General features: G+C 41.1%; 1 protein-coding gene across 3 annotated transcripts in view; it reads right to left on the bottom strand.

The window, feature by feature from the left end:
* Positions 1-26,027, bottom strand: part of grm8a (glutamate receptor, metabotropic 8a) — a 333,220-nt gene that overhangs the window by 109,402 nt on the left and 197,791 nt on the right. For all 3 annotated transcript variants that reach the window (XM_086147148.1, XM_086147146.1, XM_086147147.1), the window contains exons 4-6: positions 4,371-4,506; positions 3,154-3,308; positions 852-989 (exon numbers count right to left, since the gene is read on the bottom strand). In XM_086147148.1, coding sequence (XP_086003274.1) covers positions 852-989; positions 3,154-3,308; positions 4,371-4,506 — 429 coding nt within the window. The remainder of the gene's footprint in view (positions 1-851; positions 990-3,153; positions 3,309-4,370; positions 4,507-26,027) is intronic.

Genomic DNA, 26,027 nt, shown 5'->3' with positions numbered 1-26,027 from the left:
GAAACCACTCGGATTTGAAATTGCACCATCTCATCGTTTCATGGAGTTTATGAATCCCCGACTAAAGGGCCACCACGTGTCTTGCGCCCATCTGAGTCTCCTGGACTAAATCACAGAGTTTGAAGGCATTCATTTGTGATATCGCCCAAATATGACTTTCCATGAACCTTCGACAGCTCTGAGCGTCAGTAGGGTTTAGCGACATGAAATTCATTGCGCTCAGGGTCAGGAGTGGACTGGAGCCAATCCCAGCTGTCATCGGGCGACAGGCGGGGTTCATTCTGGACCAGTAGCCAGTTGATCACTGGGCCACAACAACAGACATACAACCATTCACCCTTAACTCACATTGTCTGGACAACTTGGAGTCTCCGATGAACCTCCTGCATGTTTTTGGACAGTGGGATCAAACCCGGGAACTCGTTGGACAACAAACCGATGCGAGGCGGCAGGTTATGAAAAGTTGTTCCCGCACTCGTATGCTCGTCCCTTTTTCCATTCTGAACGCTTCACGTGGACATTCTCCGTCTGAAAACCCATTTTCTTACAGACAGAGTAGCCCCCATCATCCTTCAGTCCGCTTTGCAAACAAGTTTGTCGAGATTCTCCCGGGGCGACGTGGAGAAAACGCATTCACGACGGGAACAACTCATGGACTCACAAATCCATTAACATGGCGCCTCTGGCCAGGAAGGAACACGCTGGCTATCATGGCAACCCGTTGGCAAAAGGTTTGACGATTCTGTCTTTTTAGTTTGTCTGTTTCCCATTTAAAATCTGGAATTCTTTTTAAGGGCACAAATGCTAAGTCAAGGCGTAAGAAGGCGTACGAAGTCAAGGCGTAGCCTCACCTGTGCATTTCTTCAGACTCCCCGGACGTTTCCCGTGCATCCCGAGCTTGCAGTTGAAGTTCTCCTCCCAAAACTCGGCGAACCAGACGTTCCTTCGGTTGTTGGACAGGGAGCGGCTCCGGAAGTACCGGTCGAACGCTGTTAAAGGGAGTCGAAAAGAGGATCAATTGGAGTTTCCGCAACATCCTGCAGCAGGAGCTTCGAGCTCCACCTCACCGAGTCCGTCTGGAGGTGTTTTAATGGTAGGCTGCCCTTCTTCTATCGACAGCAGCGTACAGTAAAACATGATTCGAAAGCCATTATTGGGAGGCTGTTGATTATTTTGGCTCCACCATAAAAAAAAAAAAAACTGAAGCCAAGAAAAAAAAAAAGAAAAAAAAAAAAGAAAGCAAGCATTTTATACTGAGCTTTCACAATATGCTCTGCTGCTTGTCCAATTTAATAAGTGGGGGGAGACGCCGGGGTGAAGTTACTCCAAGGAATGGAAGTTCCTGTCAAACATTGGCAGCCTGCGATGAATAGATGAGTAAAAGAAAACGCCGGAGATGAAAACACATCTCATACGAGTGTTCGCACAGCAAGTAATTGGGAAAACAGGTATTTTGCCTCGCCGCTGATGACGGAAATATGGCTGATAAACCGCCCCCCCTCCGCTGAGGCGACGCCGTCATCGGCGAAGCGTTTGCCGGAAAGGAAAAACAGGCGGAGCTTTTCGCTGCACCCTTGGACCTTTAAGATGTTCTGGAAAAAAAAAAAAAAAAAAACAAGTGAAATTCTGACACTGCTGTGATTGTATGTCGATGTAGGTGAAGCAAACTGGAGGGAAGGAACCCCTCATGTGACTCCCAGGTGGACCCGGACAGGATGTTGCATGCCTGACTTACTATGGAACATGACAAGCGCTGCCTCCATTAACGTGCTCGCTTGTCTGCTCACACCTTTTGTAGCTCCGTGGAAAGACGGACTCGAGGGCAGGGTCTGTCCCCGAGGAGGCCCATCAGGTGGGGAAGATCAACGGGGACCAGAAAGCTGTTCGGATGCTCTATTTTTTTTTTTTTTTTTTTTTGGCAAGATGGCGGGCGGGAGGACGTTGGCGCATTTGGCTGCCACTTCCTGCTCTCCAACCAATCAACCAAACCAAAGACAAAGGCTCACCTGGACAATCTCCAGCAAGCTACCAAACTAGCTTGCCGACCTGAGCAGGCTGGCTGGCTAGCTAGCCGGCTAGCCTCTCGAAACTCTGGATCTTGACGGTGACCTGAGCTAGCTGGCTAGCTAGCCGGCCAGCCTCTCGAAATTCCGGATCCCGATGGCGCCTAGCAAAACGGCATTTCCGTCGGCCGAAATCTTCTTGCTCCTCCTGCTCCACCATCTCTCCCTCCACCAAAAATCCATCTCCGACATCCAGCTCCAACACTTGCCTCCTCACCGCAGCACGACACTCAGCTGCACACCGGCGTAGCTCCTCCAGCTTGTCCCTGGACTGGCGCTCATCGCCACACTCTGCAATTATGGACTTCTTCCCAATAATTCTGTGTATGTTCTGTTCCTTCTGTTTTTTACTTGTGAAGCGTCTTTGAGTGTCATGAAAAGCGCTATAAAAATCCCATGTATTATTATTATTATTATTGTAACCCCGTAGTCAGTTAGCTTGATAGCGTAGCCGTGATTCTGTGGTGCATTCCTTCACCGCTGTCACAGGACTACTAATAGAGACAACCAACGGGCGTCCGGGCAATTCAGGGTCTCCAACGAACCCCGGAATTTGGAGACTCCGCATCCCTTGTTGCCGTGAGAAATGTTGTTGGCATCAGCAAGAGAACACCTGGGTGGACAATCCCATCTCTTGTTGTCTGCGAGCTTAACGTCCAATGTGTAAACTGTACTTCGATTAACTCCGACTCCTTCCCAGCGTCTCTCTCTTCCTGCTTCTGTGTTGTTTTGTTTTTTTTATCTTATCTCGTGTCCCATTTCGGGAACAATTATTTCCCACATTGGGAGTTCTGGCAGGGAGCAAATGAGGATATTCCTCGACGGTCGAACGGGAATATCTCGTCGCCTGTTGGGATCAAGATGGTGATCGACGTGATCCCGAGCCGGGTTTGTCCCTTCTAGTCCCTTAATTGGATTTATTACAGCATGAGCACGCTTCCTTTTACCCGCCACGTGGTCGGTCGGGGAGGAGGGTTGCGGCGTAGATGCATACATTTGACATCCTCACGGTTATTTCTGCAATTAGGCAGCTCCCGTCATCGTTGGGTTGTTAATGGAATAAGGGCACGGCGCACTTTTATGCACTTACCGTCCACGGACGCTCGTTTGGGGAGAATGGTGATGGCTCCCTCCGCCACCCTCTCCTGGCCAATCACAGGAGAGATCTTGGACCCCCAGCTATCTGAGCCGACCCACAGGAAGTGACCCGTCTGGTTGTTCCTTTTAGCCGCATCCAGAACGCGTCTGTTTGAGAACAATTCGGACGGTGAATCCATGTTGCAGAAGACGACAGCAGCTCCACAAACCAAACCCCTGCCAAGGCTACTTCATGAGAAGCTCTATTTTATTTAAGTCCCACTCTGGTTGTTTATATGATGAAAATAAATAAATTATAAGCAATAATAATATTAATATTTATAACAATATCCTACTAATAATCAACAATCAATAACCAATTTGGCTAGTAAACAATAATACAAATATTATTACTGAAAAAAAGAAAACTGAATGAATGAATGAATGAATGAATGAATGAATGGTCATTATTTGTTATATTCATTATAGTACTACCACTATTAATTATATTAACATTGAAAATGATATTACTTCCCCTTCTAATAATAGCAATAATAATAATTTTAATAATAATTGTATTAATAATGATGATAATATAACATTAATAATGATAATAAAATAATAATAACAATACATATTGTACTCACAACAATAATATAACGAATAATACAAATATTATTACCAAGAAATAAAAAAAAACCTAACATAGATAATGAATAAATCATCATCATTTGTTATTGTTCATTATATTACTACTAATGCTTTTATAAATTATATAATCATAGACAAGAATATTAGTTTCATTTCTAATAATAGCAATAATAGTAATAATAATAATTGTTATTATTAACAATGATAGTATAAGAATAATAATAATAGTACACATTGTAGTCAACAATGATATAACCAATACTACAAATATCATTACTAAAAATAGAGATAAAAAATACTTAACATGAATAAATGAATAAATGATCACTATTTGTTATTGATCATTATATTACTACTAAAGCCATTACAAATGATCTTAACATAGACAAGAATATTACTTTCATTTCTAATAGCAATAGCACTAATAATAATGATAATAATAATTGTTATTTTTAACAGCGATAATATAACACCCAAAATACAAATACTACAAATAAGTAAATAAATAAGACTGTGACCAAATAAAACAACGCGACAAATGGAGGAAGTGAGCGTCGGGTCGTCGGAGGCGTCTCGTACCGGATGTCGTCCTCATTAGCGAACATAATGATGGCCCTGGCGTTGGAGGTCTCCAACAGGCGTCTGATGATCTTGTCAAACTCTCCTGGCCTGGGCTCTCTCGGGATCTTCAAGGACTGGGCAATACACACACCACCTGGGATAGACGACCAGATCCAGACAAACAAGGAGAGTTTATTAGCTTTGTTGCATCTGTTTGTGTGTGTTTTTTCCCCAGTTAGTTTAATTAAATCGCTCTGCCTTTTCCTAATTTCCAAACTTGTTTGTGGTCAATCTCGAGTTCCCCCGGTTTGCTCAAGTGAAACCAAACACTCCATCGACACCCGGATTAGCATGGGCTTCGATAATCGCACATTAATCATAGCGGGAGAAACCATTGATATTCAAGAAAACAAAAAAAAGAATCAAAACCTGAATATGTATTTCTGATCATGAAACTTTGCAGACAACAGCCACGGGCAAAAGGCTTGATAAACAAGCGGGAAGATCCATAAGAAATTTGGAAATGGCTGTTTTAAGTTCTCATTACAAGAAAAATAGGGATTTTTTTTTTATTTATTTCTTACTTTACACACACACAAGCAATAGCCAAAAGACATATAATAAGGACGCAAAAAAAAAAAAATTATTCACATGAAATTAAGGGAGCATATAAGCATTCACCAATTCATTCATGCATGCGTGCATTCATTCATTCATAAAATAGAATAGAATAACAAAAATAGAAGAACTAAGATTACAAAATTAAAGTATTAACAGTACATATAAACAGGTAGGGCTTGTATTAACAAGTTGCACCTAAACAATATGACAATATATATTATATAAGCAGTGTATATATGTATATGTGCATATATACATATATGTATATACATTTATATACATCTGTATGTATATATATATATATATATATATATATATATATATATTCTTTATTATTCTATATCTATATGTGTAAATTACTGTTCAGAATAGTGCAAATCGTAATTAAGTTGCTCTGCATTTATATAAAAAATATACTGCTAAAAAATACATAAAGGAAACACTAAAACAAAACAATGTAACTCCATGTCAGTCACACTTCTGTATTTAATTTCATTCATTCAGATCTAGGATGTATTATTTTAGTGTTTCCTTAACTTTTTTGAACATACATATATATATATAGATATATATACATATATATCTACATATGTATAGCTATATATAGAGAGGTATATATGTATGTATGTATGCATATTATATATATTATTTATATTTATTATTCTTTATTATTGTGTGTATATATATATATATATATATATATATATATATATATATATATATATATATATATATATTACATATTACAGTACAGAATTGTGCAAATTGTAATTAAGCTCGCTCTGCATTTATATGATAAATATACTGCGCAAAAAAAAAATAAAGGGAACACTTAAACAATACAATGTAACTCCAAGTCAATCACGCTTCATTTTCACTTAGGAGGCAACACTCATTCAACACTGATCATTTTTGTGTGATTTTGTTGTCAGCAAGTTCAACGATGTAAATAACAAAATATTTCATTAGAAAATTTAATTCCTTCAGATCTAGAAAGTGTTATTTTTTTTGTGTTTTTTAAGGAGCGTATATGCAGTGTGAAGGGGACAATAAAAGAATGTACATCCAGGGTGAACCCAAACTTTTCACCCAAATCATAGCTGAATGAATAAAGTTTAAAAATCATATACAACTATAAAACTTGCGTTTTCCGTTAGCATCCTATTGTTTGAAGATTTTCCTATATTTTTCCACTTCTCTCAAAAAAACGCATTCCCCGACCATGTTCTTACTCATTACGTGTAGCTTTTCACTTCTCAATGCATGTATTGTGCACTTTTTGCATAAAAAAATCTTGCAATAACATAAAAAAAATAATTATAAATTGGAATAAAAGCTGGGAGAAAAGCTGGCACTGTCAGCTTTTCTTCAGGTCAGCATCGATGGCTCACAGTTAACTTTTACTCGCTGTTGACGCCGGAATCTAAAAAAGCTCGGCGTGAGACAACATAACATTCGGCTCGAGCGAAGACGCTTTTATTTTAATCGAGTCGTGTCAACCGAAAAAAAAAAAAAAAAAAATGGAGGAAAAAAAGCGATTTATAAAACACGGGGATAAAATCCTGCGTTATGTTTGCACTGATTAGCCCGGCTGTGTAGCGACGCTAGCCTGGTTTAAGCTCTTTACATTGATGTGTGTGTGCAGAATCAAGGGCCTGGAATCCATTACATCGGCCTCATATCAAACCGGCGCGGGATTTATAAATGACTGCACGCATCGGTGTCTCCGCTTCTCGTGCGCGCGTTTCATTTTCATAATTTCTCAGAGCGGCGCGAAAAACGTGTTCATCAGAAAAAGGTGAATGATGTCCCCTTTCCTCCCTGCCTGTTCCAGCCCATTTATCGAACATCTGTACAGTCTGTCACTTCCACTATATCACTCCTCTTAATCACGCGTTCAAATTCGAATCCACACACACACACACACACACACACATGAACATCCACATGCACCTACATGCATGGCTGCAAAAACAAAGAGTCATTACCCTCAAATTAAAAGGCTCTCAAGGATAATCGCCAAAGTGCAGAGGCACCTACATCTGCCCCTCACACACACACACACACACACACACCCATATGCATCAGAAGGGTAAGGATTCTCTCACACGGATACTTTACTTTTTTAATTTTTTTTTTTTTTTTTTTCAACAGATTTTTATGAATTAACAGATAAGGAGGTGTGGAGTATGTAGCGGGAAATATATTGATCAAAAAAATAACAAATTTGTGAAATCAAATTGTCCAAAGTGTGGCTTGGGAAAATAAATTATAACTATTTAATTGAGGTGTATTTTGTTTGTGTTAGCTCCTTTTTTAAATTTTAGTTCTAAATTTTGTTTCACCGGGTACTTTCACCTTTCACCTGGTACTTATGACCTTAAGACACTTTATAGCTTTGACTTGTTACTTAGACACTTTATAGTTTTATTTGTATTTCTTATTACGCCCCCTTCCTTTTGTTGTTTTGTTTTTTTTTTACTTTCTTTACTGTTTATACAATTCTCTACTATTATTTATTATAATGTTTTACTTGAAACTCTGGCACACCAATTCCCTTTGGGATAAATAAATTTTTTCTTGTTGTTATTCTTATTGTTATTCTTATTCTTAAATTGGAAGATTGTTTCGATCTTAAAATATTAAAATCAAATTATATTTATTATTTTTCGTCGGCAGGCAAAATATGAAAAAGCAATATATACAGTGGTACCTTTATTTTAGACGTCAAAAAGTAATTGCGGCTCCCGGTGTTTTCGTTTCCGTGGAAACCGGGTCCAGATGGCTCTTTGGGTGTTAAAGGTTGACTTAGGAAGCAAAACAGATTCATTTGGACTCGTTTTAAGGACATTACATCCAAGTTGGATCAGCTTGTAGAGTATTTTTCCACTTTTTTTTTTTTTTTGAATGTGACTCCAAATCCAGACCTCCATGGGTTCATACATTTAATTTCCATTGATCATTTTATTGTCACCACATTACATTACATTTGTATCCGCTTGTATCCAAAATGACTTACAATAGAGGACATAGGGACTGCAAATACACTTTCAAATACACGAAGCACAGGAAATATACAGAACAGTAAGCTTGGGTTAGTGAGTTGTTTTTTTTTGACAAGACATACACAAACGTACACACACACCCAAACTTGCTGCCTAACCTGATCTGGGGCATCAGCGCAGTAAAAAGTCCTGAAAGAGAACAGTTTTTACCTGTTTCTTGAAGGTTGACACATTCAACAATGTAAAAAACAAAATATATCATAACAAAATTTCATCTATTCACATCTAGGATCTGTTATTTCAGTGTTCCCTTTATTTTTTTGAGCGCTGTATATTCAGTGATGTTTGAACCCGCTCCCCGTCGCCCTTGGAGACGTTAAAAAGTGATAAAAGGGGGATTTGTTTTCCAGCCTCGCTCACGCCATCAATAACTATCTCCGAGTCGAACAGACGCCGGAGATACAGCAGATACGTGCGTGTCGGGGCCTTTCTGGAACCCTGGCGGCGGCTGCGATAGCGGACCTTTGCTAGGAGGAGATAACAAAAAGGGGGTCGGTTTTAAAAAAACAAAATAAAATCAATCATAGAAGGGTCCGGTGAGAAGAAATAAAGGATTTTGGAGGAGGGAGACGAGAGGCGGCGCTCGAATCGACACGTCGTCGACGGAAGATTCCCGTCCGGAACTCTCTAACGGGAATGACGCTGAGGAATAATAAAAACCCGGGTTAAGAAATGATTCTGATCGCGCCGATGATTCTCTTTAAACTCTCCTCGGCGGTACAAGATGTGAAAAAGCCCGGCTCCGAGTTCTCCCGACGTGAGATAACTATTTGCATATCAATAGGCAGAGCCGTACCCCCCCCCCCCGCCCCGGTTGCCGTGTAAAACGAATGAAGTCAAATTTTTATTTTATTTTGTTTAAACGTAGCTTCCAGCCGCTCTCACGTTTTGGAAAAAAAAAAAACACCTGGAACCTCTCGGTGACCCCCGAAACAACAGCGTGTAAATCCTGGATTATCAATTATGAATAGACGCGGCGTCTGAGGGATTGTCTTTGTGTCGCTCAGACAAAAGGACGATCTCGTCTGTATCGGATCACAGTAATAGCCGGTTTATTACATCATTCGGCGCATTTATCTGCAACCGCGTGATTGAATCACGGGCCGCGCTGCAAACCCGGCCCCCGCTTTATCTCTGATGAACTAATTGTGAAGGCCTGGATGTAGAAAGGGATGCGACTAAAGCGGCGGGAAAGGTTCCTGTCCCGCCGCTGACAACCGCCGATGTAACGTCAGCCTTCGGCGGGCGTCACTGCAAAGCTTGCCGTTTGTTTGTCGGAGACGCGCCACATTGCGTTCGTCCGTTCTGGTGCTCGGAACCGAACGGTCCTGGTTGGATTACGGGCTCCTCAGAGTGTGTCGAAGTGTTGTTGAGCAAGACACTGAACGCCGAACTGCTTCAGAGGCAGTGCTCGTGGTTCATCCACGACCATCTCATTACCTCACCTGTTCACATCATGTCTTAACTCTGCTCTCTTATTCTTGTTTGTCCCAGCCCGCACACATTTTTATTTATTTATTTTATTTATTATATTATTCCATTGCTATTTATTGTATTCATTTATTCATTTTTTTTTAATTTTAGTTTTATTTATTTTATTATTTCATTGCTATTTATTTTTTTCATTTGTTTAAATTAAATTTTATATATTTTATTTATCATATTACTTCATTGCTATTTATTGTTTTTTTTTAATTTTAATTTTATTAATTTTATTATTTCTTTGCTATTTATTTATTATTTTTTTTAATTTTACTTTATTTATTTTATTATTTCATTGCTATTTATTTATTCTTTTTTTATTTTATTTTTATTTATTTTATTTCATTATATTATTTAATTGCTATTCATTGTATTTATTGATTCATTTTTTAAATTTAGTTTTTATTTATTTTATTATGTCATTGCTTTTTATTTATTCATTTTTTTATTTTATTTTTATTCATTTTATTTTATTATTTCATTGCTATTTATTTTTGTCACTGTTTATTTTGTTGTTTAGTTCTCGTTGGGTATTTTTAACCCTCACTGCTCCTCGCTGTTGCCAATTCCCTATTCATCGCTATTCATATTATTTTCCTTTTTTTTTACATTATAAATTTTACGCTGCTGTGACAAAAGAATTTCCCCCATGGAGATCAATAAAGTCATTCTTATATTATTATCCAAAATGGGTTGATTGTAGAGATAGAATTTCCCCACGAGAGATTAATAAAGGATCAATTATTACTATTATCAGTATTATTATCATTATTATTCCATGGTGACAGAGCTGCTGTATGGGAACCACCAGACCACGGGAGTTTCAGTGTTTCCGACTGAACCCCCAATAATCCGATGGGAGGGACGACGAGAGCTACACCTAATCATTTTCACAGTTCCAGACTTAAAACTGAAAAACAAATTGCCAAAGCATCTTTGTTATTTACCCTCCCACATTCCACGTTCCTGAATTACAAGGTATTGTTTCATCATTTTGCCGCCCGTCGGGTGCAATGCTTGACCCGTCCTAGAGATATCTAAATATTTTAGGATTTTCACCGAAAGTCAGAAGGAAATTTAGGGAGTTTGGGACTAAAAACTCTAAAACGTTGTCTTTGGAGGGGAGCAGGAGTGAGAGGATGATTTTCCAAATCTTTTCAAAGTCTGCTGATGCATGAGTGGCGTTACACAAACTGAAAATGACCACCTTTTAATGGACAATCCGGGTTGATGAAATCTAAGCATGTGTGTGTGTGTGTGTGTGTGTGTATTCATCGATTACATTCAGTGTAATCAATGAATCAGCTGGGACGTGAATTAATGTGCAGCTGAAGCGCATTGTGTCTGTCAGGAAAAACAACCAGAAGATTCTCTGACTGCCTGAAAGTTTCCCTTGACGAAAGAGAGAGAAGGTTATTAATAAATAGAAATAAATTACACATTTAAAAAAAGAATCAGTTTTGAGGAGTAAGATGGTTAAATGAAAGTAAAAGGAAATTTAATTCTCATGGCTCCCTGCAGCTCCACTGGACCTAGTTCCTGTAAACTCACAGTTTACATACACACACACACACACACACACAGGCATGCATTTTATGCTTTATTGAGTGATTCTTACATTAAGAATAATGTTAAAGTTGGCTTCTATTGCATCCGGCATCGGCGGATTAGCAAGCAGCGCATATCTATGTGAGGAAATAACAAGGAATTGCAGGAGTTGCGGTGATCCATCTCAGTTAATAATAATAGTAATAAACATAATAATAATAATAATGTTATAATAATAATAATAATAATAATAATAATAATAATAACAATAAGAAGAAGAAGAAGAAGAAGAAATATCTATTATTATTATTATCATTATACCTTTGGTGATCAACGTTCTGTGTTAATAATAATAGTTAAAAATAATGTTGAAATATTATTATTAATAATAATAACAATAACAACAATAATAATAATGATAATAACAATTACAATAATAATAATTATATTTGCTATCATTATTATTATAAATTATAATTAATATTCTGTCAATAATAATAATAATAATTGCTATTAATATTATTATTATTATTATTATTATTATAATTATTATCGTTTTTATACGTACCATGATCCACTTTCTCTGTTAATAATAATAATAATGTTATTTATTCATTATTGTATATTTACATAATATTATTTATCATGTTATTTGTAATTATTGTTACTATCATTATTATTATTATTATTATTATTATTATTATTATTATACCTGACCTACTTTCCGCCACCATGTCATCGCTGGCCCAGGAGCCCTCGAAGCCGCCCACTACGGGAGTGGCAGGTTTAACCCACAAGTTTCATTCTGGCTGTTTTTTTTTTTTTTTTATTGCCCTTCTTTGCGGCGCGGAGAAAAGAAAACAAAGGATCGAAATCAAATGAAGGTGACGCTCGGTGTTGAGAAGAAAGTCATCGGGAGAAATGAACGTCTTGGGCATGGCGAGCACTTCTTTGATAAAAAACACCCGCTGCAATCAACTGCAGACAAATACCTGCCAGCACACTGTTGCTGGGGGAATTCTCTTCCTCACACACACACACACACACACACACACACACACACATACAATCAGTTGTTATTTTGACACCCTTTCTCTTGAAACCTCATTAGCTCTGCTTTAGAATTTAAAAAAAAAAAAAAAAAAAAAAAGAAGTTACTTCTTGTTTTCGCCCGTAGCTGGAGGTGCAGCGGCGTGGCCTTTTATATTTATTTTTTCAAATCGACGATTTATCCGACGTCCGCAGCCGTGGCCTCGGCGAGAGGCGACACCAACGCAACGTGGGATTCATTTAATTATCATCTGATAGTTTAGAGTTGTGAAATAAGCGATGCGGTAAATTTTTTAGCGTTCTGCTTTTCTTCATCTGGAGTGGAAACCCAACCGCCGGCGCGCTAATGAATCATCGGCGACACCCACGGACGAGCCGGCCGCCGTAATTTACATCCCCCTAAAAGACACGAGAACGGGCTTGGAAATTTAAGACGTGATTCCTCACCGGAGTACAAATCCAAAGGTGGGTACGTTTTCAAAATGGTACAAATTCATTTGTTGTAAATATTTGCATGACACGAGAGGGACACACCGGGAGGAAGTGGAAAAAAATTATCATTTATCCTTTATTAATCCCCGCCGGGAAATTCGGACCCTGATTTAAAGCTTCTGTTCAAATCGCCGAGTGGATTTTGTTATTGAATATTTGCAATGATGAGCTGTTTAACAAACAAATGGTTTCAAATGAATCTCATACAAAATGAAATATTGCATTTTGATTTTATCCTCAAAGGGGGTTTTCTGGCTGCCGATTCCAGCCTGAGCAATAATACTTGTTTACGTCCGATGCATACTTCACAGCAGCGACGTCCGTTGAGGCACTGATTTCATCACAATCAGATTTACAAACATACAAACTCTATAGAGTAGTTTATTCACCATTTGATTGGCAGCAGTTAACAGGTTTGCAATCTCATATCAGCAATCTTCACACATACAAACTGTGGCACACAAAAAAGCATGTTTCATTAAAAAAATTTGATGGTCTTAATTTACTTATAAATGAAGTCCGTGCAAGCTCAATTCAGAAAATTGTTTAAATTTTGATATGTAATCCGAGAAGAATCCCCGGGATCAGGAGCGCCCCCTAGCATGAGGCAGGAGAACTGCGTGCCTCACTTAGTGGGTCTTCGCAGACATTTTAGGGTCACTCAGGACAAGAAACTAGTAACACGCATACAGTTGTTGATTAAAAAAAAACACTGTACATTGGAAATGTAGTTGATATAGCAAGTGTACATTTTAATAGCGACATACAGAGACAGCAATGCGGTCTGCCGTCGTTGCGCAATCTACATTGAGGCACAACAGTCCGCAGCCTCACCGCACATTTCTTCTCAGTATTTGAACCGTAAATATGAAAGTCCAGCGCTTTTGAATAGAAAACAGTTGAAACCTGGTGACGTTAAATTAAAAAAAAAACTTTATCACCATTTCGTTCTTTTTTATTTTTTCATTTTACATTTTTTTTCTTTCCAAGATCAGCACTGACATGTTCTCTATAAAATGTGCGAATGAGAGTGTGAGCGTTTGATGTGTGACTGAGTAAAATTGTCTTTCTCCACTCACGGTCCTGTGAAGGATCCAGGATGAACCCCACCTCTCGCCCAACGACAACTTTCAAAATATATAGTTTTATTTATTTATGTATGTTATGATGTATCCAACACAAGAACTTATCTTAAATAACTCTTTGTCTTGTGAACTAAAGCCGATCTGCGTGACCTGATTTCCCCAGAGCCTTCCTCCCGCCGGTGTTTCAGCCCAGATTACGTTTGATCGAGTTTCTTGGTGCCAAAGTCGGTCGGCGGCTCGGCGGTGGAGCCGCTGCTGAGTCGACAGTGGAATGCAGAGATTGTATTTCAAAATAAGACGATAGAGGCTGGACTTGTACAAATTAACCCTGTTATCATCATCCACTGCGTAGCTTAGCTTTGTTGGTGCTTTGGTCCAGACGGTGCTCATTGCTGCTGAAAATTATAATTATAACAAGACTAACAATACCAATACAAATAAAATGATGACTATTAACATTATAATCGTTGCTGTTATGATTATCATTGATAATTTTTAATCGATAATAATGATGATAATACATATGATAAAGTAATAATCACAATAATCATTATCATTTTATTCTTATTCTCCTTATTATTCTTTGTTTTTTTATTGACCTGAATTACTGAGCGCCTCCATAGGCATATTAATATTATTTACATTAAGTTTAACTTAATATTATTATCATTATTATTATTATTATCAATTAAATCATTGTTTTAAAATTCCTGCCAATACTACAAAACTAATAATAACATAATACTACCAATTATAATAATAATAATAATAATACCTATAAAATAATAATACCAAAAAATAATAATACCTATAAAATAATAATAACAACAACAACAACAACAACAACAACAACAACAACAACAACAATAATAATAATAATAATAATAATAATAATAATAATAATAATTTATTATTCCTTTTTTTCATAATCTGGGTGTTTGGTTGTTCAATTCCAACTCCTTCCTTTTGCATGTTCACTGGTCCTTGGATGAGAGCCCTGAACCCCCAGCCACTCCTGGCAAATCTGCCACCATCTGTGTGTGTGTGTGTGTGTGTGTGTGTGTGTGTGTGTGTGTGTGTGTGTGTGTGTGACTAGGAGAATTCTCAAAACTTCAAGGTGCGAAAGTGCTATTTCAGTATCTTTATTATTACAATTATTGTTGTCATTGTCATGAAGGAGGATGTGTTTTTAAGTGAATTAGTTGATGTTATTTGGATGACAGACTGATCTTCATTCATCGCACTTTTTTCTTTTTGGGCCTTTCAGAGTCGTGTCCCTGATTTAATCATGTGGGTCGCCGCTTCTCACACCGCGCGCTGATCCCATCCCTCATGCGTGCTCATTTGCGGCGGCGTTTTGTTTTCACCGCCGGTGTTTATCTCCCGACACTAAAACAGGAAGCACCGGCGGCGTGATGAAACCATCGCTGTGTGCTTTTGTCCGCCGGACGGCAGCCGGTCAGATTTAGTGCGTGTCACCGAGACAGGTGAAAAGAGGACAAAATGTGAACATCGCTGTAATTTAACGGCGTATCATAAAGCGGCCGAGCAGCAAATAGAGTGAATTAATGAGCAGGACTTTTGACTTTTGCACCGTCTTGGCTTTGCATCCGGGCGCTGCTGCATAACAGATGTGATCTCTTGCAGACATCTTTCAATTTTCCCGGGTGTGCAGGCAAAAGTGTGTGTGTGTGTGTGTGTGTGTGTGGTGGGGGGGGTCGGGGGTAGGATGAAGTGAGTCGGGGAACAGGAGGGTTATCTGTCGGGGTGAGGAAGACACAAGGGAGCCAAAGAGCGACTGTCCAAGACAAACAAAAGAGAAAAAATAGAAAGGGAAAGAAGATCTCGGTCTTTTAATAACTTACTGAACTTGCTATTGTGTCATTGTGTGTGTGTGTGTGTGTGTGTGTGTGTTGTCTGGTATAGAATGCAGGGTGGCAGGTCTGTCTTCATCACAGGAGTCGGGCAGTCTGGCTGAAGTCAGCACTTCATCAGGTAAGACAGTTTCAGCTGCATTGCATTATGTGTGTGTGTGTGTGTGTGTGTGTGTGTGTGTGTGTGTGTGTGTGTGTGTGTGTGCATCTCATTTACAAAATAAAAGTGTCTGTTCAGTGCAAATGCAAGCCACTTAGGCGTGTTTTGATACAATACATCCATCTATGCATTCATTTTTTTCCATTCATGTCATATGGAGACATAAAACCATTCACACTCATTCAACCAATCATGTATTCAGGTTTTATAAAGGTTTTGCTCCAAGATCCCCAGCGAAAAGTGAATTTCTGTCATTACAATGTTATTTCCGGACACATCGACCCTCAACAAACCTCCCTCAACGCTTGTTTGAAACATCGTTTTTGGCAGTTGTTCTTTGACTGGTTGAAAATGGTTGTAAAAACGTCAATCAAGTTACAAAAGTAGACCGACCGAACCGTATCGTCATCTCAATTTTATGATATATTTATCCGAGCTTTTGCAACGTTCGTCTTAGCTTTATTCCGGTTTCTATCGAATTCTTCCTCTTTTTGTGCTTTTGTGCAGACTTCATCATCGACTGATCCGAATGGCATTAAGAAGTTGATGTCCTCAGGAGAAGCCGTCTCCTCCAGGAATACGTCCCAGGAAAGGAGATTATTTTATTTATTTTATAAAAAGGAATTTTAATTTAATTTTATTTTTATTTTTATTTTTTAGTTTTTTGTCTTCTTAGGCTAGAATATGTCTATTTCATCACGAAAAAAAAAAAAATTAAATACTGCAAAAAAAAACAACAAAAAAAAACGCTAAAGAACGACAAATCGTGAGAACCGAATTACAAAAAAATCTGCGAAGTATCCGGGGCGCAAAAGCCGAAACGCAAAGTAACAAGAGCAAACTGTATTTCAGTTTCTTCATGCTTTTATCTTGACTGTTAGAACGGCCTCTGTGTTGATTTTATAGAAATCCTATACGTTGAGGTAAAGTTCAGGAACCCGGCGGGTCGAGCACCGCGGGCCCCGATGTTCCGCCGGATCGGGAATTTCACGAGAAAAACGAATCCACGATTCAATTTGTCCACCGGGCGGCGATCAGCCGAGCATCCGGAGGTTCCCTCGGAGGCGCGAGTGAAAAACCCCCTCGACGGGGGGCTTCGATAACGGACGTCGCTCATCCTCCTTATTTGCGATCAATGCGCTTTCCATCTACATCATCCAAGGAAGGAGATAATGTATTTTAGTCGTCTGCTGATTCGCTATCTGGGAGGATAAATATCCCCCAGATATGGACCGAGGCTGCATGGAAGAGGAAGAGATGAACTGATGCTGCACTTCATGTTTCCATACATCTTGGAATTACGCACTTGCATCGCTTCCTCTTGTGAATCACAAGACCAAAGAACACACACACACACACACGCACACACAGCTGTTCGGCTTCTCATGTAATTTGCATGGCCTTGAGACGGATCCGCCCGAGCTCACGTTTTCCTTCCGCTCGGCAGGCCTGTCAGGAGCGGAATAATCCAGGCTTATTTTGGAAAAGGTGGGAATGTGCTGCTGCTGAAAGGTTATGGAGGAAGTGTTCAAAACGGGGGTAATAAATCTCCCGGCGGCACGTCGGAGTCACCGCGGGGGGACTCCGGACAAGTTGTTGCTTTGAGAATAAAACAAAGCTCCTTCTACGTTCCTCAACTCGACCGTTTCTCTGGCCGTCACGACCGGCGGCTCCCCGGAAGGCACGTCCTTGAGAACAAAACATATTTCATCCACGCGGCAACACATATTAACTGGAGCCGGGACTTTAACCATTTCGATAAATTAATCATCTTTTCCTTTCAGCTACGAATGCAGCCTCGGGGGGGTTGAGTCGGTGTCTGTCTCAGACGGTCCTGGGTAAATGCAGCGCGGTGCAAAAGGAAGGGCATCCGGTGTGAAACTTAACCTTTCGATTAATTAATCCCAGAAAGTGTTGGGATCCGGAGTTATCAGTCTTTGCAGTTTCTCACCAGAGCCTTGTCAAGCAGCAGCTGTGCAGGAAGGTGGACAACGGCAAGTGTGCGGTGCACTGCATCAGGCCTCTGCTGAGCTTAAGAGGAGCCTGCTGCCAGCCCTTTGGGGCCAGATTGATTATCTAGAGTGGGTACCTCCATACGGACCCCTCTACCGGATTCCGTTCATTTCCACTGGGTGGATCCTTATCCTCTCACATTCCTCGTCCCAGAAGTCTCGCCTTCCTTAGCAAGCTCCTCGTTCCTGGGACTCCCACAACTCCAATCACCTTTCTTTGTTAGTTCCTGAGACTCCGATAGCTCCCAAGCACAGAAGTCTACGATTCAACTTTCCTCACCAGTTCCTAAGACTCCCACGACTCCACTTGCCTTTCCTTGATAGTTCCTGAGACTCCCGCAACTCCGATTGCCTTTCCTCGAAAGTTTCTGTGACCCCCCGTGACCCTGATTGCCTTTTCTCGCAAGTTCCTGAGAATCCCACAACTCCAATGGCCTTTCCTTGATAGCTCCTGAGACTACCTCAACTCCAATTGCCTTTCTTGATAGTTCCTGAGACTCCAACAACTCCAATCCCCTTTCCTCGCAAGTTCCTGAGACTCCCACGACTCCGATGGCCTTTCCTTGTTAATTCCTGAGACTCCCATTTCTCCCAAGCACAAAAGTCTACGGCTCACATTTCCTTGATAGTTCCTGAGACTCCCGCGACTCCGATCGCCTTTCCTTGCATGTTTCTGTGACCCCTGTGACCCTGATTGCCTTTTCTGGCAAGTTCCTGAGACTCCCACAACTCCAATGGCCTTTCCTTGATAGCTCCTGAGACTACCTCAACTCCAATTGCCTTTCTTGATAGTTCCTGAGACTCCAACAACTCCAATCCCCTTTCCTTAATAGTTCCTGAGACTCCCAGGACTCCGATGGCCTTTCCTTGTTAATTCCTGAGACTCCCATTTCTCCCAAGCACAAAAGTCTACGGCTCACATTTCCTTGCAAATTCCTGACACTCCTCCAGAGGCAACCTGGATCCAACACAGTCATCCGTTTACTTCCTTTGTAAATAAACCCCTTCAAATGCCTTATTTCCTCAGAGTGTTCTTGCATTAGGGTCAGGCACCCTCCCAAAATCATGACAGAAAGAAAGCAATGCAGAAAACTAGCATATTTGAATCGCACTTTCATTTGCACGGCGGGAAGTTTCTCAGAGCAGGAGTTCTTGGTGGGGCGGGGAATCCAAAAACATAAAGCGGGGTCGTCGGAGACCCTCAACTGCCCCACCCATTGCCTAACGACAGCCTGGATACGCTCCAGCAAGCATGAGTACACAACAAGCAGTATAGATAATGGATGAATTAGCTAAATTAATTACAATGGTTCCAATTAGTTCATTTTATAATCGAGTCTAACTCCTCATTATAACACATTCTCTCATATATACAGCCAAACCACGGCTTACAAACACCTAATCTCCAAGAAATTGGCCTTCAAACAGGGTTTTATATCAACTTTTATCAAACTCGTGGACCAGATATCGCTAGGGAGGGTTTCATATGCTGGGAGGCTTAACTTTAGTGTCAAGGAAACGCCGAGTACAAGAGCAGGCAAGAAGAGAAGGCACACAGAGATAATAAAGGTCATCTATACATTTTCTTTCTCTTTTATCCACAAATACAACCATAAAAAGAGTACTGGATGTTTTTTTTTTTTTTTTTTTTTTGCTGTATGCGATGAAATGAAGCTCCGTCTGACAGCACAGGTGTGTAGCATTCAGGAGGTCCGATAACATCACCTCATTTGAGACCCTGCAAGATTGTAATTTCCCCGGCTTGCTCAGTCGGTACAGACTCTTAATCTTGGAGTCGTGGGTTCAAGGCCCTCATTGGGCGCAAAATTTAAGGGGTAGAACATTCGTCCTTGGTATCGAACATTCGTGGTTCGATGTTGTTGAGCAAGATGCTGAACCCCCGACCGCCCCTAGTGCCGTTCCTTAGCTACCTTCTGCGTATGTGGCTGTTTTGTGCTCTAGGTTGAACTGTATGTGACAACACCCTCATTTCTACTCTTATCAGGAGCGCTTCTTGCAGCTCATCACGCAAATACAGAAGTACAGTGCCGTATTACTGGATTACATATATAGTATCTGTCAGAGCACTTCAAGCTTCAGGCTGTCACACTGCCAGTGGATAGCAGGGAAGGTGTTTACACTTCCTGGCGGTGATTAGTTGCCGATGGTCTTCGGTGTGAGTTACACGAGTCCTCAGGCGGCGGAAAAGTCAGTTAATGTCTCCGCCGAGACGCCCGACCGTCTGCCACCTGTCACGCATCCCCAATACGACCAATCAATCAGATTCATCTCGCAGGCTTTCCCATCCCGGCCAGCGGGAGGCCGCGACGGGGGGGGAAATCGGACGGGACCGATGAGAACCAGGAAGCTGAGAGGACGCGGGCGATGAAACCGGGCGGCGGGGATGAACGGCGTGATGGATTGCCAGAAGGGATGAGCAAAGGGGAGGAAAGTTAAGGCTGGCAGATGAGCGGGCGGAGGGAAGCGACCGGGGGAGGATGGCGAGATAAAATATAGTTTTCTGAGGAGAGGGAAGAGGAGATAAGGAAGGGATGATTGGTTGTCAGGCCGCAGATAAAAAGCGCAAGGTCATTGTTAAGCTCGGAGATCACAAAGAGGGAACTTGTCCATTTTTTCCCGTCTGATTCTTCCCATTCCTCCATCGCTCTCGATGTGCGACTTGCAACCATTAATGTTTTAACTCCCGCCGTTCCGCCGTCGATAACATGCTTTTTCTTTCCCTCGCACATCCTGGAACCCAACCCCGCTCTTCTTTTCTGTCTCTCAATGCTACCCACACTATCTGTCAGTTATCGGACATCCAATTACAGCAGTACCCGCGGTCTGTATGTGTGTGTGTGTGTGTGTGTGTGTGTGTCCGCCTCGTGGACCTGCATGCCCCGGTGTCCTCCAGCCATCAGTATGAGAATGCAAACAGACCACGTATGGACGTGTTTACATCCGCACAGATCCGACCGTGCGTTTTAATTGTATTTAAATGAAAAAGGGGTTGATTGTGTGGAAGAACGCCCCGCTCGGCCGATCCGGCCGACGCCGCCACCGTGAAAACGGCGAGTCAGGAACAAGAAATGTCAGTGATACTGGTGACATTTATTGCGGACTCTCCGGCAGCCGGGTTTTAATATAAAGCGAGAAGGGAAATGTTGTACAGAGAGCTGAAAGAGAGTTCCTCCCTCCTTCTCTACTTCTTTTCACTTGTTTCTTGGACTAAAACCGGGGAGTGCATCTTCATGTGTATACATAAAATAGCTGGATTTAAAGATATTATAGCAAAGGCACAAAAACATGGTCAAATGCCCTTGTCATTGAAAAAAATATTCAGCACTTCAAGATAAAAAAGATTCAACATGTGTGGAAAACATGTTTCCCCGTACAATGAAATTCTAATTTTGCTGTCAGCAGTCACATTTGGCCGGCATGCAAGGGAGGAGCAAAGAGCGAACACGTCTGCCACGTAGGGCGCTATGTTATAACAATCAGACTAGGAAAAAAAAAAAAATTCAACCCTGAGGGGCAATTTTGGGGGGGGGGGGGGGGGGGGGGGGGGGCAGATGTGGAAGCAGCATCAAATTTTTAACATCAAAAAAATAAAAAGAAATAAACAAATTATTTAAAATATTACATATACAAGTAATTAAATTAAAAAAAAATAACATTACTTAAAATATTACATATATTTTAATATAACATTATATGGTTTATAAACATAAACATTAAAATATATAACATTTTGATATATATATATAATGTTAATGTAATATGTATCTAATGTAGTATATAATGTTATATATATATACATACATATATATAACAATATATTATTATAGCATATTATTATTATTATGCTATATTTATTATAGTATGTATTGATATATTATATATTTTATTATATTATATATATGATGATATATATATATATGATAATATTTATATTATATTCTTATAATATTATATATATATCATATTATAATGTGTGTGTGTGTATATATATATATATATATATATATATATATATATAAATACTAGTGAACTCAATCAGCAAACATGGAGAGATACAACCATTCAAACGCCATCTAGAGACGTTCAACCTTTCACTCTGTCATAAAAACCTCCGGCCCATTCAGAAGCTCCAATGAACCTCCTGCATGTTTTTGTGGGAGGAAAAGTAGCCTCCATTGAAGCACGGAGAGTTAATGGGTAGAGCTTTTGTTTTGTTTTTATCCTTCTTTTAGCCGGCACTTAACCTTTGTTGCTAACTGCTTCAAATCAAGAATTAATTGAATTTCAGCTGGCAGCGTGCTGCGGGGTTGACATCCCTTGATGGAGAAAGCAAACCGCCCAAATGTGGAATTGTACAGTTCCCACCCAACGTGGCTCGTTTTCCCGTTCCACCTGTCCTGACCGTAAATCAGATTTTTGGAGCATTTACAAAAAAAAAAGAAAAACACTTCTTCCTTTTTCTTTGTCTGCTCCCCCAAAACAACGTGACCACCGGGTTGGAAAGGACACAGAGTATCTGGCAGGCGTCAAGAGTTCCAATGGCTTCCGTTGCCTCGGCCGAGGTTTGGAAATGAACGGCGATCAATACGCGGATCAAGTGAACAGCTTTAGCAAGACTGCCCTTACATGTCGGCGAACAACAATGAGGATTATATGCATTCAGCACCCACTGTATTTTTATCGCTAATTATATTCCTGGAAGTCCTACAAGTTATTGAATGAATGAGGATAAACAAATCGCCATTGTGCAAGGCCTTCACGTCAAATAATCGCAAATAACGTAAGAGTAACCATACAAAGAGGGGATTTGGTGTGCAGTTTTATAAATGTTTAGCTTTGCCAAAACCCCGGCGGTGCACAAAGACACAACGGTGAAATTAAAACCGCGCCTCGGTAAGTTAATGTAGTCATCCGTAAGTGACAATTACATCGTCGAGCCAAGTAGGCGCCGGCGCGCGGATTAAATATTCAAAAGTAACTTCATCGATAAGTCATCGGAGAAAGCGCGCAGCCGGCCGGTCGGACAGCCAACGGAAAATCCGTCCTGTAATTTGTTCTCATCTGAGTCTGCCAATGAACAGAATATATAGGCGACATAACACTTGGTGAATTGCAATGGCTGTGCTGGCAGGCTTATTGTTGCTGATAGCATCTGTGTGGACAAACAGGATGCTTGAATGGCTGCGAGAAGAAAAGGCCTGACCGTCCGTGAATACATTATCCACCGTGTACGTGCACGTCAGCACACCTGACACAGACAGGGGCCATTGTGTGCTACGCTAATGTATGACGACAGAAGGGTGGTAACCGTGTATGAGCTTTTCAGGCACGTTAATCTATAGTCGAATTAATATGAATATTTGAATATGAGTGGAGCTCATACAGCCAAACATGTCGCACAGCGCGGAAACCAATCAGCCCATACATACAGTGGTAACGGTCATTATAGCGATGCTAGGCTACACGGTAAACAGCAGTCGCCGGAGGAGGCGAGGAAGCAGGGAAGCCCTCCGTTGAAGAGGAGACTGGAGAACAAGAACAGGGCAACAAGGAGAGAGCTGGGCTTAGGAACTGAGCTACAGAAAGGTGTTGAGATACATCGAGATGTCTGCAGGAGAGGCTCTGGAGGCTCCCCGTCTGTAGAGGTACAGCATGGACACTCAGAAGCGGAGCGAAAATAGACAACTCTGGAAAGTCCGTGGAGGTTCTCAGACATCCAGGTCATGGTAAACTCTTCATGTCGCAGCAACTGGACTTGAATTTCTTCACTTGAAGACATTTCAGCCCTCATCCCAGAGGCTTCTTCAGTTCCAGTGACCTGTGGGAGTTTCGGTAAATAACCACCAGGGTTTCCTGGTGGGAGTTGGGAAGTAAACGTAAGAGTTGATGGGCAGAAACTGGGTGTAGAAGAAATTCCCAAGAGGTCATTGGAACTTGAAGGAGCCTCTGGGATGAGGGCTGAAATGTCTTCAAGTGAAGAAATTCAAGTCCAGTTGCCCCGACAGGATTTTGACAAGAAGGCAACTCTGAAATTTTCTGGAAGCCACTTGCAGGTCCAGTTCCCGACGGACAAACTGGCAATTGCACACCAACCGGGCAAAGCGGATGCGGACAAGAAGCGGAAGACAGCCATAGAGCCAAAATCCTGGGAATAGTCAGGGTTTGAGGACTTGAAGGGGTACATAATATCGCTCCGATTAGGCGAGAAAAGGGGATTGTTTTTTTTTTTTTTTCTGTAGTATACACCAGTGTGTGTCCAAAAAGAAGTGTTCCTGTCACTCACAGAGAGTAGACTCGAATACGCTGGGTGGATTCCATCTTCACTCGTGTTGCGCTCACCGCGTAATCTCATTAACAGGAGTGAGCGGCTGGTTTTGTCTCGACGAAAGAAAGAAAAGGCATTTCTTGGGATTAATTCAAAATGCGACGGCGTGATTGTATTTCTTCCTGTGCCTCTTAAAATCAGGGAGGTCAGCTTCAATTGTGAACTGCAAGCATTGACACGAACCGTAAACAGCCCACACCAGCACGAGAATGGTTGCCTAACCGTTCGGTAAATGATTACAATGTGCTCTGCCGTCCCCACGGTGTGAGAACACATCCCTCATACTGGCCCTTAACATATCATGCATGAAATAACATTTCTTGACAAATTCTATGAAAGCCCGAAGCTAACTTTTGATTGATGTTTACGGTCAGTTTTCCAAAAAGGGGGCTTTTTAGAGGAAAGAAAACGCATTTGGTTTTTTTTCGGATGTTCCCAAATTATCGTCTCACGGTGGAGCGTTGGGTCTGAGCCGATGTATGATCAATGAATCATATGGAAACACTTTTTGTTCTAACAAGGGCTTTACCTTGTAATGTCTCATTAACGTCAGCATTTCTCTTTCAGCCAATACGGCGTGCTGTTTTCTTCAAGGTGAATGTAAAGAATGGCTTATTCTTGAGCCAGACCCTGTCAGAGCACTATTGCTTTGGCCAACGTTGTCCCATGCATAGATTTCGTCAGATCAATACGTCTCGCGCGTGAAGTATTCTTCAGATATTGACTTTGCCGGTCCGGGGCCCTGTTTCCTACACACACGTTGCTTTTATTGCCAAAAGCTTGGACAGCATGTTGAAGCTGCGGCGCATAAACGTACATGAGTTTGCGGGTTTCGGTTTATGGCATATGACAGAGCATGACGGGATTCCGCGCTGGTAACGGGAGATTTTCGAAAAGAGGCACAAACGTCTTTCCTCTCGCCCGAAGATCAACGGCGTGTAAATAGGATGACGGGGAGTATTTTCAGAAATAATCGCGGATTTTGGAGTCGACGGTTCTTTCGACTCTAGCTCGTGTCACGTACCTGTCCGGACGATGTTTCAAACACACTGGACAAATTGGCAAGATGAGGAGAAGGTGATGCTAACTTTGGCACCGGGCCTGTCAGGCTCCATATACCTGTTACTACTCATTTATGCTAACACCTGCTACGTAAATAGGTACATTCCTGTCAAACATTGTCAGAAGTCACTGCCTACATTCTTCTCATGTTTGTTTTTAGTCCAGCAAAACCTCCACTGGAAGGAAGTGCAGGGTTCAATTCCAAGTTCCCAGTTTGGTTTCGGACAATAACTGCTGCTGATTCAAAGACGGACGCAGAACAGTCGATGGCGGTGGTTTGTGCGGCCGTTGAATACATAGCTGCATTTGGACAGAGAATACTTCTTCCTTGGTATACCCATGCAATGTTGTCTTCTTCTTACTCTGTTTATCTTTCCACAGCCCCACAGTGAGTGCAGCTACTGCTCGGTTTGCTGCATTTGGCCACGTATCCGCAAACTTCCTGAAAATGTACAGGATTCTGCAGCAAACGAATGTACAGGAGTCTCCGTCCACCTGCAGATTGAACTTCTTCTTCTTCTTTCGGCTTTTCCCTTCAGGAGTCGCCACAGCGAGTCAACTTTCTCCATCTAACCCTATTCTCTGTATCCTCCTCTTTCCCACCAGCTACCTTCATATCTTCTCTCACTACGTCCATAAATCTTCTCTTTGGTCTTCCTCAAGACCTCTTGCCTGGCAGCTCCAATTCCAGCATCTGTCTACCAATATATTCTCCTCTGTACATGACCGAACCATCTCAGTCTGGCTTCCCTGACCTTCTCTCCAAACATCTAACATGTGCTGTTCCTCTGATAGACTCATTCCCGATCCTATCCATCCTGGTCACTCCCAAAGAGAACCTCAACATCTTCATCTCTGCAACCTCTAGTTCTGCCTGC

Source organism: Fistularia commersonii, chromosome 5, assembly GCF_037954325.1.
Source record: "Fistularia commersonii isolate RoL2024-O1a breed Wild chromosome 5, RoL_Fcom_v1.0, whole genome shotgun sequence".
Taxonomy (NCBI): Eukaryota; Metazoa; Chordata; class Actinopteri; order Syngnathiformes; family Fistulariidae; genus Fistularia; species Fistularia commersonii.
Note: the sequence above shows the minus strand (reverse complement) of the source record. Positions and strands in the feature narration are given on the sequence as shown.